Below are 16,921 nucleotides of genomic sequence, written 5' to 3'. Positions count from 1 at the left end.
GAGCTGAAATTGCTATTTCAGACTCATGCCCGTGTTGAGAGGTATGAGACCTCTGACAAGTACTTTGCCTACAAGATGGAGGAGAATAGCTCAACCAGTGAGCATGTGCTCAGAATGTTTGGGTACTACAATCACTTGAATCAAGTGGGAATTAATCTTTCAGATAAGATAGTGATTGAAAGAGTTCTCTAGTCACTATCACCAAGCTACTAGAACTTCGTGATGAACTATAATGTGCAAGGGATAACAGAAAAGATTCCCGAGCTCTTCGCGATGTTGAAATCGGCGAAGGTAGAAATCAAGAAAGAGCATCAAGTGTTGATGGTTGACAAGACCACTAGTTTCAAGTAAAAGGGCAAGGGAAAGAAAGGGAACTTCAACATGAATGGCAAGCAAGTTGCCACTCCCATGAAGAAGCCCAAAGCTAGACCCAAGCCTGAAACTAAGTGTTTCTACTGCGAAGGAAATGGTCACTAGAAGCGGAACTGCCCTAAATATTTGGCGGATAAGAAGGATGGCAGAAGTGAACAAAGGTATATTTTGCTATACAGATTATTGATGTGTACTTTACTGGTGTTCGTAGCAACCCCTGGGTATTTGATATCGGTTCAGTTGCTAAGATTAGTAACTCGAAACTGGAGTTGCAGAATGAACATAGACTAGTTAAGAGTGAAGTGACGGTGTGTGTTGGAAGTGATTCCAAGGTTGATAAAATCACCATCGCACACTCCCTCTACCTTCGCGATTAGTGTTGAACCTAAAATAAATGTTATTTGGTGTTTGCGTTGAGCATGAATATGATTAGATCATGTTTATTGCAATACGATTACCCATTTAAGTCAGAGAATAATTCTTGTTCTGTTTACATGAATAAAACCTTCTATGGTCATACACCCAAGGTGAATGGTTTATTGAATCTCGATCGTAGTGATACACATATTCATAATATTGATGCCAAAATATACAAAATTGATAATAATAATAGTGCAACATATTTGTGGCACAGCCGTTTAGGTCATATTGGTGTAAAGCGCATGAAGAAACTCCATGCAGATGGGCTTTTGGAATCATTTGATTATGAATCATTTGATACTTGCGAACCATGCCTCATGGGAAAGAGGACTAAAACTCCATTCTCCGGAACAATGGAGCGAGCCAATGACTTATTGGAAATAATACATACCGATGTATGAGGTCCGATGAGTGTTGAAGCTCGCGACATGTATCGTTATTTTCTGACCTTCATAGATGATTTGAGCAGATATGGGTATATCTACTTGATGAAACACAAGTCTGAAACATTTGAAAAGTTCAAAGAATTTCAGAGTGACGTGGAGAATCAACGTAACAAGAAAACAAAGTTTCTATGATCTAATCGCGGAGGCGGATATTTGAGTTACGAGTTTGGTCTTCATTTAAAACAATGTGGAATAGTTTCACAACTCATGCCACTTGGAACACCACATCATAATGGAGTGTCCAAACGCCTAGTCGTACTTTATTAGATATGGCGCGGTCTATGGTGTCTCTTACTGATTTACCACTATCGTTTTGGGGTTACGCATTAGAGACAACTGCATTCACGTTAAATAGGGCACCATCTAAATCTGTTGAGACGACATCGTATGAACTGTTGTTTGGCAACAAACCTAAGCTGTCGTTTGTTAAAGTTTGGGGTTGTGACACTTATGTTAAAAGGCTTCAGCCTGATAAGCTCGAACCCAATTCGAAGAAGTGCATCTTCATAGGATACCCTAAGGAAACACTTTGGTACACCTTCTACCACAGATCCGAAGGCAAGATTTTTGTTGCCAAGAATGGAACCTTTCTAGAGAAGGAGTTTATCTCAAAAGAAGTGAGTGGGAGGAAAGTACAACTTGATGAGGTAATTGTACCTTCTCTTGAATTAGAAAGTAACACATCAGTGAAATCCGTTCCCGTGATGCCTGCACCAACTAGAGAGGAAGCTAATGATGATGATCATGAAACTTCGGAACAAGTTACTAATGGACCTCGTAGGTCGAACAGAGCGTGTTCCGCACCAGAGTGGTACGGTAATCCTGTCCTGGAAGTCATGTTATTAGACCATGGTGAACCTACGAACTATGAAGAAGCTATGATGAGCCCAGATTCTGATAAATGCCTTCAGGTCATGAAATCTGAGATAGGATCCATGTATGAGAACAAAGTGGACTTTGGTGGACTTGCCCAATGATCGGCAAGCCATTGAGAATAAATGGATCTTCAAGAGGAAGACAAACACTAATGGTAGTGTTACTATCTACAAAGCTCGACTTGTCGCAAAAGGTTTTCGACAAGTTCAAGGTGTTGACTACGATGAGATTTTCTCACTTGTAGCGATGCTTAAGTCTGTCTGAATCATGTTAGCAATTGCCGCATTTTAAGAAATCTGGCAAATGGATGTCAAAACTGCATTCCTTAATGGATTTATTAAAGAAGAGTTGTATATGATGCAACCAAAAGATTTTGTCGATCCTAAAGTTGCTAACAAAGTGTGCAAACTCCAACAATCCATCTATGGACTGGTGCAAGCATCTCGGAGTTGGAATATATGCTTTGATAATGTGATCAAAGCATATGGTTTTATACGGACTTTCGAAGAAGCCTGCATTTACAGGAAAGTAAGTGGGAGCTCTGTAGCATTTCTAATATTATATGTGGATGGCATATTGTTGATTGGAAATGATGTAGAATTCTGGATAGCATAAAAGGATATTTGAGTAAGAATTTTTCAATGAAAGACCTTGGTGAAGCTACTTACACATTGGGCATCAATATCTATAGAGATAGATCAAGACACTTGATAAGACTTTCAATGAGTACATACCTTGACAAGATTTTGAAGGAGTTCAAAATGGTCAGTCAAAGAAGGAGTTCTTGTCTGTATTGTAAGGTGTGAAGTTGAGTAAAGACTCAAAACCCAACCACGGCAGAAGATAAAGAGAGAATGAAAGTCATTCCCTATGCCTCAGCCATAGGTTCTATAAAGTATGCCATGCTGTGTACCAAACTTGTTGTGTACCTTGCCATGAGTTTGGCAAGGGGGTACAATAGTAATCCAAGACTAGATCACTAGACAACAGTCAAAATTATCCTTAGTTACCTTAAAGAGGACTAAGGAAATGTTTCTCGGTTATGGAGGTGATAAAGTGTTTGTCGTAAAGAGTTACGTCGATGCAAACTTTGACACTGATCTAGATGACTCTAAGTCTCAATCTAGATACGTATTGAAAATGGGAGCAATTAGCTAGAGTAGTTCCATGCAGAGCATTGTAGACATAGAAATTTGGGAAATACATACGGATCTGAATGTGGCAGACCCGTTGACTAAACCTCTCTCGCAAGCAAAACATGATCACACCTTAGTACTCTGTGGGTGTTAATCACATAGCAATGTGAACTAGATTATTGACTCTCGTAAACCCTTTGGGTGTTGGTCACATGGCGATGTGAACTATGGGTGTTAATCACATAAAGATGTAAAATATTGGTGTTAAATCACATGGCGATGTGAACTAGATTATTGACTCTAGTGCAAGTGAGAGACTGAAGGAAATATGCCCTAGAGGCAATAATAAAGTTGTTACTTTATATTTCCTTATATCATGATCAATGTTTATCATTCATGCTAGAATTGTATTGACCGGAAACTTGATACATGTGTGGATACATAACAAAACACCGTGTCCCTAATAAGCCTCTACTAGACTAGCTCGTTAATCAAAGATGGTTAAGTTTCCTAACCATAGATGTCGGGTGGTAGGTGCGACATATGCCAACGGGTGGCTTATCATTGTGGGAGCCAGTAAGACGTCGTCGGTGCCTGGAAACGGAATGAGGCGAAGACATGCACGCCGGCGAATCTTACCCAGCTTCGGGGCTCTCCGTGGAGATAACACCCCTACTGCTGCTCTGCGGGGTCTCCGCATGGTCACTAGATGAACAAGTAGCTACACGATGCTCCTTGAGCTGTTCGGTGAGAGGAGGAAGAAGGGCACGGCTTGCTCTCCTCTCCTCCCTGTGTGGTGTCTAAGACTAGCAGGGATCAACCCTTTCATGGGTGCCCCGGGGGGTTTATATAGGCCTACCCCCGGGGGTACAATGGTAATCCGGCTGGGTGTGGGGCCCAGCCATCTGTGTCTACACTCGCCGGCTTCTGCGCTGACTGCTGGGGCCTGCCGGCTGATGGGTCCCGCCGGCTGCCGGCTCCTTGGTCGACAGGTAGGCCCCACTGTCCAGGGCCTTGTCGGGGGTTGGTTATTGTTGCTCAATCTTGGTGACGAGGGCTTCGCCGAGGTGGGCGTGGCTACAGTGCCGCCGTCCGGCGGGTGATCGTTGTAGCCTCACCGTGTCTTGTCTCCTTAATGGGGCGTCTTCTTCGAGGGAGGTGGCAAGCCGGCTGTGGGGAGCCGGCTCTATCTTGGGCCGACTGGGGGAGGCCTGGCCGTCTTCGGGTGTCTCTCTGCCCGAAGGGGCCCACCGCCCATGGGCCGCGCTGGCAGCCCGTCGTGGATGACATCAGGGTCAACGTGGCAACAGTGCCGCGCCGAATGGGTCATGGCCACCCGTACGGCGCACTGCGCCAGGCGTGCTCCAGGATTCGGGGGTGGCAGGCTTCACTGTAGCCACGCCCTGTCACATCGCCGTTATGTGGATGCAGACTTCGAGGGTACGATCTTGACCGCTTTATGGGAGACGGCTTCTAGGAGTCGGCCTTCTCGCGGCCGGCTTCTTGGAGCCGGCCCTCCCGCGGCTTTCTTCATGAGGGATGAAGTCGGGCCGCCTTCAGATAGCCGGCCTGGGAGACAACCGGCAAGGGAAAGGCGGCCCCGTGTCTTGGATTCTTGAGGGCCGAATCGGCTCGTAATTTTTTCAGAAGGGCCAGGGGGAGCCGGCTAGGCTACCCATGGTCATTTACTCCGACAATAGACATGTGTTGTCATTTGATGAACGGGATCACATCATTAGGAGAATGATGTGATGGGCAAGACCCATCTGTTAGCTTAGCATATTGACCGTTCAGTTTTATTGCTATTTCTTTCTTCATGTCAAATACATATTCCTTCGACTATGAAATTATGCAACTCCCGGATACCGAAGGAATACCTTGTGTGCTATCAAACGTCAAAACGTAACTGGGTGATTATAAAGATGCTCTACAGGTATCTCCGAAGGTGTTTGTTGGGTTGGCATAGATTGATATTAGGATTTGTCATTCCGAGTATCGGAGAGGTATCTCTGGGCCCTCTCGGTAATGCACATCATAAGAAGCCTTGCATGCAAAGTGACTAATGAGTTAGTTACAAGATGATGTATTATGGAACAAGTAAAGAGACTTGCCGGTAACGAGATTGAACTAGGTATGTGGATACCGACGATCGAATCACGGGCAAGTAACATACCGATGGACAAAGGGAATAACGTATGTTGTCATAACGGTTCGACCGATAAAGATCTTCATAGAATATGTAGGAGCCAATATGAGCATCCAGGTTCTGCTATTGGTTATTGACCGGGAAAGTGTCTCTGTCATATCTACATAGTTCTTGAACCCATAGGGTCCGCACGCTTAACATTCGATGATGATATAGTATTATATGAGTTTTGTGATTTGGTGATCGAATGTTGTTCGGAGTCCCGAATGAGATCATAGACATGACGAGGAGTCTCGAAATGGCTGAGAGGTAAATATTGATATATAGGATGATGGTATTCAGACACCGAAAGTGTTCCAGAGGGTATCAGGTACTTATCGGGTCACCGGAAGGTGTTTCGGGTACCCCCGACCTATGGGCCATATGGGCCTTGTGAAGGAACAATTGTGGGCTGGTGCGCCCTATAAGGCTATAGGAGGAGGAGAAGGACACCTCAAAAAAAGGAGGAGAAGGAAAGGGGGAAAGGGAAAGGAAAGTGTGGATTAGGATTCCCACTTCCTTCCCTCACCCCCTTCTTTCCTTCCCCTTCATGCATACATGGAAAGGGGGCAGGGCAAGGCAGGGCCCCTAGGGGCCGGCGGCCAACCCTAGGACGCCCCTGGCTGCCTCTCCTCCCCCTCCCACCTATATATATATATGTGAGGAGGGGCGCCTAGAACACAAAAACAACAATTGTTAGCCGTGGGTGGCGCCCCCCTTCATAGTTTACACCCCCGTTCATAGTTTTGCGGTGCTTAGGCGAAGCCCTGCCAGAATCACTTCACCATCACCGTCACCATGTCGTGATGCTGACGGAACTCATCTACTTCCTCGACATCTTGCTGGATCAAAAAGGCGAGGGACGTCATCACATTGAACGTGTGCAGAACTCGGAGGTGCCGTACGTTCGGTACTTGATCGGTCGGAACTAGAAGAAGTTCTATTACATCAACCACGTTGTCAAACGCTTCCGCTTTCGGTCTACGAGGGTATATGAACACACTCTCACCCTCTCATTGCTATGCATCTCCTACATACATCTTGCGTGAGCGTAGGATTTTTTTTTTAAATTGCATGCTACGTTTCCCAACAATATTTCGGCGCTAGATACATCCATTTGAACAACAAGTAATTCTGGATGGAGGAACCGAGGAAGTACCAGCTATGGACAAAGATCCTCCACAACTGCCCTTGCCCTTGCCCTTGCATGCGCCTTTGTCGTCTTTGTCGTGGAAGTAGCGCTCGAAGACGCAAAATGGATCAAGCCAAATCTGCTCACCACCGGAGCTGTTCGGCCCGTCATTGTCCTCCTCCTCTTTGAGGAGCAGTCCGGCCATGGCACGAACCCCTTCATTTTGCTTCTAGGCGAGGGCACGTGTGTTCCTCCTCTGCTGCTACTGTATGATGCGGGCACGTACAACTTCCTCCTCCACGGCAATGTGCGCCGCCGCATCCACTGCCTTCGCCTCCGCCATGTCGGCAGCGAGGCGCGCCTCGACCTCCCGCGCCCTCTACTTCTTACCACGATCACACACATCCTTGTAGCACTAATAGTCCTTCGCACCGGAGATGGTCGGCAGACGGACCTCGAGCTTCCAGCTCCGGCGGATCCAAGCGCCAATTGCACCGAGGCAATAAATTCCCGTGAGACCGAATCCGAACCCGGTTGGGCACATACGCCCGAGTCGACGGATCAGGACTGATCAGAGTCGGATCCGCTGCCTGCCATGCCGGAGATCGTCGGAATAGAGCTTGAGGCAGAGTGGGGTGAGTAAAGTGGCTAGGGTTTGGTCCAAGATACGGATGTGAAGGAATATATGTGGGGTCGAGATAGGCTAGCGTAGGCCGGGTCCGGCGTGACGGACGCGCCCAGGTCTTCCTATATTCATTCTTAATTTAGGTGGATATGAAAGGCGCGAGTCAATCCAGGCGTATGAGGCCGGTATGTGAAGTTGTCTAGATTGGGTTTTTTGACGGTCAATCACCGGACGAGCCCGGCTGTAAAAAAAAAAAGTTGGTCGAGCTTCCACATGTCTAGTCGAGCAGAACAGGTGATGCTCGACACCAGCAGGTATTGCGCTCCCAGTGCGTTGAGCTTGGACAGATAAAACAGTTTGAGACAGCTCATCTTCCTTTGCCCTCAGAAACATCTCTCTTTGTTTACGCTGCCCCGGTCCCATTTGCAGCGACACCAGGCCAGAAGACTCGGAGCCACAAAACCTTATTGGTGGGGTGAATACCCTCCTCATGCTCCGTATCTCACCAAAGCTGTCCCACACTGCCGCACGCCTCAGAACACCCCGCACACCTGCCGCCGCCGCCGCCGCCGCGGAAAGATGAAAGCCATCGGAAGCGGCGGCGAGTGGTGGTGGAACCTCCCGTCTCTCCGCCGCAAGAACGATTCGCGCCGCCGCGGCCGCCGCAACCAGGACGCTCGCGGCCGCCGCCGCGGCCCCCCGCGGGAGCCGCTCTCGTCGTCGTCGTCGGACTCCGTCGGCCAAAGCCGGGGCTGGCCCCTCGACTTCCCGTTCCAGCAGGCCGTGACCGCCGCCTGCCTCACCCTCACCGGCGACACAATGGCGCAGGTCCACCGCCGCATCGTCGACCGCCGGAAACGCGGCCCCGAACCCGACAGCAAGGTCCTTTTTCCTGCATCTGATCTCCCTTTTGAAAGCGTATGAAAATGGAAGTTCTAATAATAGGATAAAACTGGGTTATGATTAAGTTGGGCAAACATTCCTGCAGCCGAAACACCTTCAACTTCAGTCTTCAGTGTAGATCAAACTGCAAAATCCAATTCAGTAGTGTGCTATAGTAAGAAAAAACCGTGCATCACCATGCCACAGTTAGCTAATCTCACAATGCAGTGCCATCTTGGATACTTTGACGAGTGTAAACCTAACACTTTACGATTGCACTGAATTCTCACACGCGCGGGTGTCCTCCTTTCAGGCTCTTGTACCGGATCTATTGCTCAACCATGATTGGCTTCGTGGGCTCCGTATAGCATCTTACGGATTTCTTCTCTATGGTCCTGGCTCATATGCATGGTATCAGTTTCTTGACAAAAGCATGCCCAAGCAAACACTCGCGACTCTGTCCGCTAAGGTATGGTATGCACCCTCCCATGTAACCGGATGATTCGGGGATTTCGATCTTAATACATTCTATATTTTTGTGTCTGTTGTCGTTCCAGGTCCTACTGAACCAGATTGTTCTTGGTCCATGTGTTATCTCTGTAATTTTTGCCTGGAATAACTTGTGGTTAGGAAAATTGTCAGAATTGCCATCTAAGTATCAGAATGACGCCCTTCCCACTCTTCTCGATGGTACTGTTTCTGCCTGAGCGTGTTCTTAACGTTGTGCTTGAACGAAAACAACTCATGTTATGTTATGTCTCACTTTATTCTGGTATTGCAGGGTTCAAATTTTGGATTCCAGTATCGATTGTTAACTTTGGGTACAGTCTCTTAACTTCTAGCTCTACTTTCAATATTTAGCTAAGCATTTTTCTAATCCCACTCTAGTGTAGTATTAAATTTTCTAGTTTAGTCAGTAGTTCACTTTATCTAAACAGCCGTTTATTATGCTAATTTTCATTGTGCATACCAGGATGATTCCTTTGCCTGCTCGTGTTGCCTTCATGTCCTCTTGTTCCATCTTCTGGAACTTCTATTTGTCGACCACAATGAACAAATGAACTTCTAGTTCTCAACTTCAGGTTAGTTCTTGCTGCCACTCAAAATCTCTGATGATTACCGTAAGCGCGGGGAGCATTTTAACAAAAGATCGGCTCGTCTTATTGTTCAGATCCATTCAACTGCAGCAGAGGAGGATCTGAAGGGGCTTCTTTCCTATTATACATAGTATGGCGGTGGTGCCTCGGGCAATTCTGGTGGTGGTCTCTTGAGTTGACAGATATTATTGCAGATGATCCATAAGTATGTGGATACAGTCGATGGAGAAATTACAGTTCTTTCTAAACATCTATGAGCATGTTGCTCTAGTTTGACAGTGAAAGTGTTGTAACCTGTATCATTTGTTCAGTGACCTTGAACTTTTATATGACAAAGACATTAGTGCAGGCCTCTGAATACAGTTTTGTAAGTGCCATTCTCCAGGAACCTGAATTCCGTTTTTGAAAATTAAACTTCAATGCGTGAGTTTCTATGGACAGTCCAAGAAAGAATAAAATGAAGATCGAAGCAGGTTCCAGCATCTTTAATAGCATTGCTTTTACCCTTTTCGTGGTCAATATTATCTTTTCCTGACATAGTTCACTAATCACAAACTGTTCCTTAAGCAAAGATACTTGTTTCACAGTATAATACTCCCTCTGTCCCAAAATTCTTGTCTTAGATTTGTCTAAATACGGATGTATCAAGTCATGTTTTAGTATTACATACATCCGTATCTAGACAAATCTAAGACAAGAATTTTGGGACGGCAGGAGTACTGAGCTATGCTGAGTAGAAAACCATTTATTAGTGAAGCCTCAGGTCCAGACTCTGTTGGCTTTCAAAAAGAATTACAAAGCATATTTGACAGAAAAGAATTTGCTACGCCATTTCTATCTTCCTTTTACATGACAAACAATTTACAGATTAGAGAAAGCCTAAAAATTGACAAAGCTACAGTCTACAAGGTACAGGGTGAATAAATTATGGATGCTAAATTGAACGCTTGTAAAACTACCACTTCTAGTGTTCTTTTATCTTGGGGATTTTGTGGAAATGCATCTTCCACACAGGATAAGCCGCGATATAGCTCGTGACCTTCCACTTCCAGTCCTGACCCTAAACGACGAGAGCTGTGGAAAAATGATTGGATTAGCATTGACAGAAACATATATATGATAAACATAAGAACAAAAACTGTAATTTAAGCAGGGTTCAAAAACTCCGGAGCTAATTTTTCATGCACATTACCAGTGCGCAAACACCATAGCTGTGCTGTGTTCAAATACCATATCACTACACAGTTGCTAATTCACTTAAAAATCTACAGCCGTTCCAAACTATTCAAAATTTGTCAAGAATGTATCAGGAAAAATCAACCTAACAAGGTAGTTCCTCTTTTTGGCACTGCGTTAATGTTACCGTTTCCTTTTTCAAATACTTTTGGTTTCCTCATAGAAATTGTCATATTCATCTTAAGAAAAAGGCCTCTATTCTACTCCCTCAATCCCAAATTAGTTGTCTTAGATCTGTCAAGACACAAATGTATCTAACACGAAGATAAAGGTGTATCTAACACGTGTTAGATACATCCATATCTAGACAAATCTAAGACAACTAATTCGGGACGGAAGTAATAAAAGGTACTCCCTCCGTCCCATAACATCTTATATTGTGGGACGGAGGGAGTATGACCAAAGGAGAGCATCAGATCCAGCTAGGCAGTGTTGGCTCAAAAGGGGCCCAACGCCCCAGCCTAAATGTTTCAAGCTATACAATCATGGCTTGTTTGTGTAGTTCCACAAACGCAAGCAACTCCTCACCAATACGCATATGATTTGTTAAATTTGGAAACTGATATAAGTTAACATTCCAATTGTATTCAGTGGTGCAAAAAAAGGACCCACTGGCACTTATTTTAGTGGCACACAGTTTCAACATAGCTCAAACATGAATATTACCTTCCGGCGAGTCTTTGACGTTCTCCAACAAAGTATATTTCTTGATCTAGGCTCTAATCTCCTGTGCATAAAAATTATCACGATCAAACATCGTTCTCTGAGCAGTACAAATCACAAAGCTATAATTGGCAAAATCAATTCAAACATAGAATATTTAAGCGGCGATTTATGTTGTTACAAAAATGATTTCTTAATGCTCTCATGATACATGCTGGTATAGAGTATTGATTGCTCACCATGCATGACGGACGATTAATACTAACTATTGGTGTGTGATATCACCATTTATAATTTGAAGAATGTATCTTTAGGGAAGATGCAAAAGCTTCAAGCATCTTAAAAAAAATACATTTATCATTTGTTTTGTTTTATTGTATTTTTACGATACACAAAGTAAAGTTTTAGTGACATGTATTAATTTCTTAGATGCAGATGCTGAAGTATTACTCCTATATTTTAGGCTGTTTGAACAGGATGTAAGATGATGTTACTTACAAATTCTCTTGTTCCAGTTTTTCTGCAATTGACATAGCTTTTCGTCTAGACCAGCCTCCTCGTTGGGAACAAACCTCCGCCTTACTGAGAACATGAGCAAGTGAGAGCTTTCGTTTTACTATGCTGTTCTGTCGACGCTGTTTATTCCCATTTTTTCCTCCTTGTTTCATCACACCCTCTTGGTTTGGTGATGACAAAGCCTCTTCCCATGCATTATCATTTCTTCTTTCATTCATATTACGAACACCATTATCTGTTTCAGGATACCGGTGCATGTGAGAAGGTCCAACTTCAATGATCTCGCCTTCTGTTAATATGTGGGGATCAGATTGCATCCACTTGGTCTTAGTAGAACTAGCTCCCTTGACAACCCTGTCTTTTTTAAGCCTCCTGACGAGGGTTTCACCTCCAGAAGAAACCGGGCTACTATGTTTACTGAAGGATCTCCTTGATATCATGTCAGTGTCATTCTCATCATGACCTGCTCCCGCATCATGTTTTGATTCATATCGGATTTCAAGTATTATAGCAGAATGAAGAACAGACTCAAACGCCTGCATAATTTGTCCCCTGAAGTTTTCAGCGTTGGACTTATTTACACGTGAGCTGAATATCACTTGCACTGTCGGTCCTGTAGGAAGAAAAGAAGCTGGTGTTAGAAAACAATTTGGTAGAACAACAAGCTAACAATTACTCCCTCCGATCCATAATAAGTGTCACAGCTTTGAACTAAAGTTGAATTAACCTTAGTTCAAAGCTGCGACACTTATTTTGGATCGGAGGAAGTAACATATTTCCAAGGAGATAGTAATTCAACATAGCATGACTACAAGTTGGAGGCATGGCAGCGCTGAACCATTGACCAATCATAGTTCATTTGATTAGTTTGGCAACACAGTTTTTCTAAAACCAGAGTAAATGAAAACCCTCAGTATTTCAATGTGTGTGCAATGAATACTCTGGTTTTTAAAAAACCACAGTTTTTCTCAGTTTTAGCAAAACTACAAACGTGTTTGCCAAGTGCAGTTTTTCTCAGTTTTCTGGTTTTGACTACTCATTGCATGGATAAACCTGAAGATAGCTAGCTGAACCGAAATGAGCTACACTCAAGTAGTTGTACAACGACATGATCAGCTTGTGTTAATTAACAGCCGCCACTTGCATGTAGCCTTGTCATGCACGCGGACGTCTTCTCTCCTAGACACTAGGATCTGAAGTAGATTTATCTTGTACCTCTGGCCGCATGGGCCGGATGGAATCGATCGGCTACCAAGCTTAGCCTGCTCTGTACAACTGTGCTTCAAGTCTCAATTGATGTACTCCACGATCTAAACCTATGCGCATGCGGTTGTGCTCCCAGTCGATGCTAAATCATGGCATTCGTGCGTGTACGTGCGCCATCCAGTAGGATCTAACATCTAGCACGAGCTAATCTACAAGCCGCCTCTTGTTGCGCTAGCACAATAGTCAACGATTGAAGAGATCAACAGCCAGGAAGATGGACTCGAGAGCGAGCGTTTCTCAGTTTAGAAAAAAGAGGCTGGGACCTCTTTTTCAAATACAGAAAAAAGACCATGGTTTTAGATATACTATGGTTTATAAAACTGTAGTATTTGTTGAAGCCAAACACGTCAAAGTATTTAAAACCGAGGTTTCTAAAAAAACCATGGTATTCTTCGAAAACTCCAAAAATACCGAGCAGCCAAACGCAGACAACCAGTTGACTGGAAACTGAATCATTAACTACAGGAGTTTGCCATCTCTGTTTTTGTGAGTACTGAAGCTATATATTTCATCTTCTAGGCCAAAAGGAAAAAAACTTGTCATTTGAAAATTGAAATGGATGTTAGACTTTGAAGCTTACCGGTTCCTAGGCTGACAGATCTTAGCTTTCCTTCTTTGGCCATCATTTTTCGTAGTGTATCTGACTGAATACTCTCAAGCACTGCTTGCCAGATCATTTCATTTTCAGTTTTGCTATGTTTGGATTGCTCGTTCACTTTGGTTACAGTGGACGAACCATGGTGATTTGATGTATGTTTAATGGTTCTCCTTTCCCCGTAAGAAGTGCTTGCCATGTTACCATTATGCTCAATAGCTGAGTGCCTTGCTACATCCTTTCCAGGAAGGGAACCGTCCAATACACCGTGGTTGAAACTCGTACTTGTTGATGAACTTGGCACCATATACTGCTTATCAGGAGCAAGCTGAAGCAGAGCAGCCGCCAGCCATGGTGCCTTGTCATTGGAGACTCTCAACTGCTTTTCAGCTTCTGATAGTGTTTTCAAAGCCTGCCGTAGTTTCTCCATATCATTTTTTGACACTGAAATTAGCAATACCAGAACACTACATTATGTGGTTGCAAAATATTAACCGTAAGGCAACATGGAAGAATAACATGTCAACCAGACAACCAGACGATTGACTTAATAGTCTTAGCAGAGATAGCCAGGATAGGAAAATAGTGTCAGATTGTTCTGAGTTGATGCTTACAGGTTGGACGTTTGAAGAACTTTCTTCGTGGTCTTTCTCTTGCAAATATGTAGGAACCAGCCAGGATGTCAGTAATTATCGTGGCAAGTTGAGACATCAGTGCCAAAGGCTCAACTCCAGTTTCTGTAATGTCTCGTAATGTCTTCACTGTGTTCACAGTGTCAGCAGATAGTGCCAAATCAAGTAAATCAACCAGCTTATCATCGGATACCAAACCAACCTGTGACATGAACAAGCAGCTAAGTTATATTGTTGTCAAAACAAGAATTGCAACCAAGGAGCATTAAAATCCTGACAGGGGCTTAAGTCAGTGAGTTCCTTAGCTGTATTCCAACTATGTGATATTTCAATTACCAAATTTATACCAAAGAGACCATTCAGTGCCTGTGCCGATTATTCCAACCATGTGATATTTCGATCATATGTGTCATCTGAAGTTGCTATACTATGTCTAATTCACTTCTTGACAAATTACAGGTCCAAACAAAACCCCAACTAAATTATTAGCTGATGACACCTTCTATTCAAACCAGAAGGAAACAAGGTATTGAATCTACATGATATGGCTTGTTTTTCAAAACATAAATGTTGATGGCACGATCATGCTTGCGAAATATCTTTTCAAAGATAAAAAGGTTGATGGTAATACTGATGCTTGCAAAATATCTTACGAGTTCTTGGACAAGAGACAGAGAAATCCTTTGCCCCAACAAACTCAGCTGATCAAGAGTCATCTCAGCATCTCTCAACGATCCATCTGAACGGGATGCAATTAACCTCAATGCATCCCTATCCGCATCTAGAGTTTCACTGGTGGAAATCCACTGCAATGTGTTGACGATGTCACACTCCTTCAACTTGGGGAAAAAAAACTTCTGACATCTCGACAGGATGATATGAGGGAGGTCCAGGTTGGGACCAACAAGGATAAACACCACACGGCGGGGTGCCCGGTCAATGACTTTGGAGATGATGCTCCAAGTGTCTGCTGGCAATGTGTCGCAGTCATCAAATATGAATACCCTATAGTGTGATGGTGCCGGTGAAAGCATGACATTGTCAAGAACATCCACAATTCCATCCATGTCGATGTTGCCTACGGGCCCAATCTCCATCACATCCCTGCTTTTGCCAACATTGTGCGCGATGCACGAAATGCACGAGTCACAGGGCCGCGGGTGCTCGGCAGAGTGGCAGTTGAGCGCCTTGGCGAAGACGCGCGCGCATGATGTCTTCCCTGTGCCGTGCGGCCCATAGAAGACGTATACCAACCCGACCTTCCTCCTTAGGACGGCGTTGGATAGCGCCTGCACCACCAAGCTCTGCCCGACGACGTCCTTGAACGTCCTCGGTGCGAACTTCTGTGTCAGGCTCCGGTGCCGGCTGCGGCTTCGCAGAGAGCCCCGTGTCCCAGACCGCGCCTGGGACAAGAGGTCAGAATCCATCTCGCTGCTCCTGTTAGAGAATAGCCCGAGCTCCCCGGAGTAGCTCCCAGCCATGCCGCCAATGCCATTGCGTTCACCGGAGGTGGCCGCCTCGACGAGCAGAGGCAAAGCGTCAGAGTCGGAGCTGGTGGAGGAAGCCAGCCTCTCGGACTTGACCGGGAAAAGAGAGTGTGAACCGCTGAGGTGCGCGCGCGAGGCGGAGGCGGAGGCCGTCGCTTCGGGTTCGCGCCCCGCCGCCGACTTGGGGTCGGAGAGCCCGCACGATAGACTGCGGCCGGCCAGGTCGAGGATAGACTTGCCGCGGTGGTGGAGGCGCGACCAGTTCCACGGGATGCCGCAGACGTTGCGCGAGTCCTGCGGCACATGCTGCCGCAGCTCGTCGCCGTCGCGGAAGAGGTACTTGTTGCCGCAGACGGCCTCCTGGGAGCTGGAGTTGAGGGAGAGCGCGGCGGCGGCGCGATCTGGGGCCTTGCCGGCGGTGCCGGCGCGGCGGGCGGCCCCGGCCCCGCGTTTGAAGCGGCGGCGGGGGCGCCTGGCCGCCTTGGGGTGGGGGTTGTCGGCGAGCTGGTCGAGGAGCGTCTTGAGCGCCCCGTTGGCCTTGGCGCCGCGCCGGGACCTGGCGGGGAGATCGACGGCGCCGTCGCGGTCGTCGTCGGTGTACGGGTCGGGGTCTGCCGCCACCTTGGAGGAGGACTCGACGGAGCGGCGCGTGGAGGGGTCCCGGAGCGTCCGCGCCCGCGAGCGCTGGAGCGCGAGGAGGTCGCGCATCAGCGCGGCCGACGCGGGGCTCCGCCTCCGGCCCGAGGAGGACGCGGGCCCTCCGCCGCCTCCCCCGTGGTGGCGCAGGTGTACGCAGTTGGTGAGGTGCGCGTGGCCGCGCGGGTGCCCGCCCCCCGCGGCGCCGGCGCGGTCCGGCGCCGGCATTGCGTCACGCACGTACGGCACAAGCGCTGGGATCGAGGCGCGAGAGAAGCGCTGACTCCCCTGTGTGCGCTGCGCTAGGCCATCTGGGCGTGGCCGTGTGTGTGTGTGCCGCGACTGCGAGTGATTGTGGCGGTAGCTAGTGTATGGGTCGGAGATTTGGACGCCTTTTCGGTTGGAGGCTGCGGGATTTCACGGGAAGGAGAGGGGGTGGGTGGCGGTGTGGGCTGGCGAGTGGCCTCGTCTCGTGCCGTGTGTGTGGGAACTGGCGGTGTTCTCGGGGATCGCGCCCGCGTCGCCCGGGCATATGGATCTCCCTCGGCACGGGGCGGGGGGAGTGGATTGGCCTTTCTCGGCTCGGCCTCGGCGCCTTGGGGCGTGGGCATGCATCGGCGGCGGTTGCGTCTCTGCGAGACTGCACTACGCCAGTACCGAGGCACCCTTGGCCGAAGCGGTATGGGTCGTCTCTCCGTGCGCTCCACGTACTGTCGTGC

The 16,921-nt window shown here is 46.7% G+C and overlaps 2 protein-coding genes across 2 annotated transcripts; one reads left to right on the top strand and one right to left on the bottom strand.

The window, feature by feature from the left end:
• The first annotated feature begins 7,687 nt into the window (after positions 1-7,687).
• On the top strand, positions 7,688-9,591 carry LOC119268935 (protein Mpv17-like). Its single transcript, XM_037550655.1, has 6 exons — positions 7,688-8,074; positions 8,388-8,543; positions 8,632-8,764; positions 8,856-8,895; positions 9,048-9,156; positions 9,246-9,591. Exons 1-5 carry the CDS (start codon positions 7,772-7,774, stop codon positions 9,133-9,135), a joined length of 720 nt encoding a protein of 239 aa, XP_037406552.1. The 5' UTR covers positions 7,688-7,771; the 3' UTR covers positions 9,136-9,156; positions 9,246-9,591.
• A 310-nt stretch (positions 9,592-9,901) lies between these two features.
• On the bottom strand, positions 9,902-16,680 carry LOC119268934 (protein STICHEL-like 3). Its single transcript, XM_037550654.1, has 6 exons — positions 14,733-16,680; positions 14,062-14,281; positions 13,433-13,891; positions 11,569-12,199; positions 11,074-11,134; positions 9,902-10,245 (listed from the first exon to the last, which is right to left on the bottom strand). Exons 1-6 carry the CDS (start codon positions 16,428-16,430, stop codon positions 10,147-10,149), a joined length of 3,168 nt encoding a protein of 1,055 aa, XP_037406551.1. The 5' UTR covers positions 16,431-16,680; the 3' UTR covers positions 9,902-10,146.
• Positions 16,681-16,921: the final 241 nt, after the last annotated feature.

The sequence above is a fragment of the Triticum dicoccoides genome, chromosome 3A (assembly GCF_002162155.2).
Source record: "Triticum dicoccoides isolate Atlit2015 ecotype Zavitan chromosome 3A, WEW_v2.0, whole genome shotgun sequence".
Taxonomy (NCBI): Eukaryota; Viridiplantae; Streptophyta; class Magnoliopsida; order Poales; family Poaceae; genus Triticum; species Triticum dicoccoides.
The sequence above is the reverse complement of the archived record's forward strand: the minus strand, read 5'-3'. Positions and strand labels throughout refer to the sequence as shown.

Excerpts from the sequence above, each read along its gene's own strand:
- LOC119268935 (XM_037550655.1), top strand. The coding sequence starts at position 7,772 with ATGAAAGCCATCGGAAGCGGCGGCGAGTGGTGGTGGAACCTCCCGTCT. Across the intron at positions 8,075-8,387 it reads GCCCCGAACCCGACAGCAAG|GCTCTTGTACCGGATCTATT; the intron begins GTCCTTTTTCCT and ends TCCTCCTTTCAG. Across the intron at positions 8,896-9,047 it reads GTATCGATTGTTAACTTTGG|GATGATTCCTTTGCCTGCTC; the intron begins GTACAGTCTCTT and ends TGTGCATACCAG.
- LOC119268934 (XM_037550654.1), bottom strand. The coding sequence starts at position 16,430 with ATGCCGGCGCCGGACCGCGCCGGCGCCGCGGGGGGCGGGCACCCGCGC. Across the intron at positions 14,282-14,732 it reads TGTCTCTTGTCCAAGAACTC|GTTGGTTTGGTATCCGATGA; the intron begins GTAAGATATTTT and ends TTCATGTCACAG. Across the intron at positions 11,135-11,568 it reads AAACTGGAACAAGAGAATTT|GAGATTAGAGCCTAGATCAA; the intron begins GTAAGTAACATC and ends TTTTATGCACAG.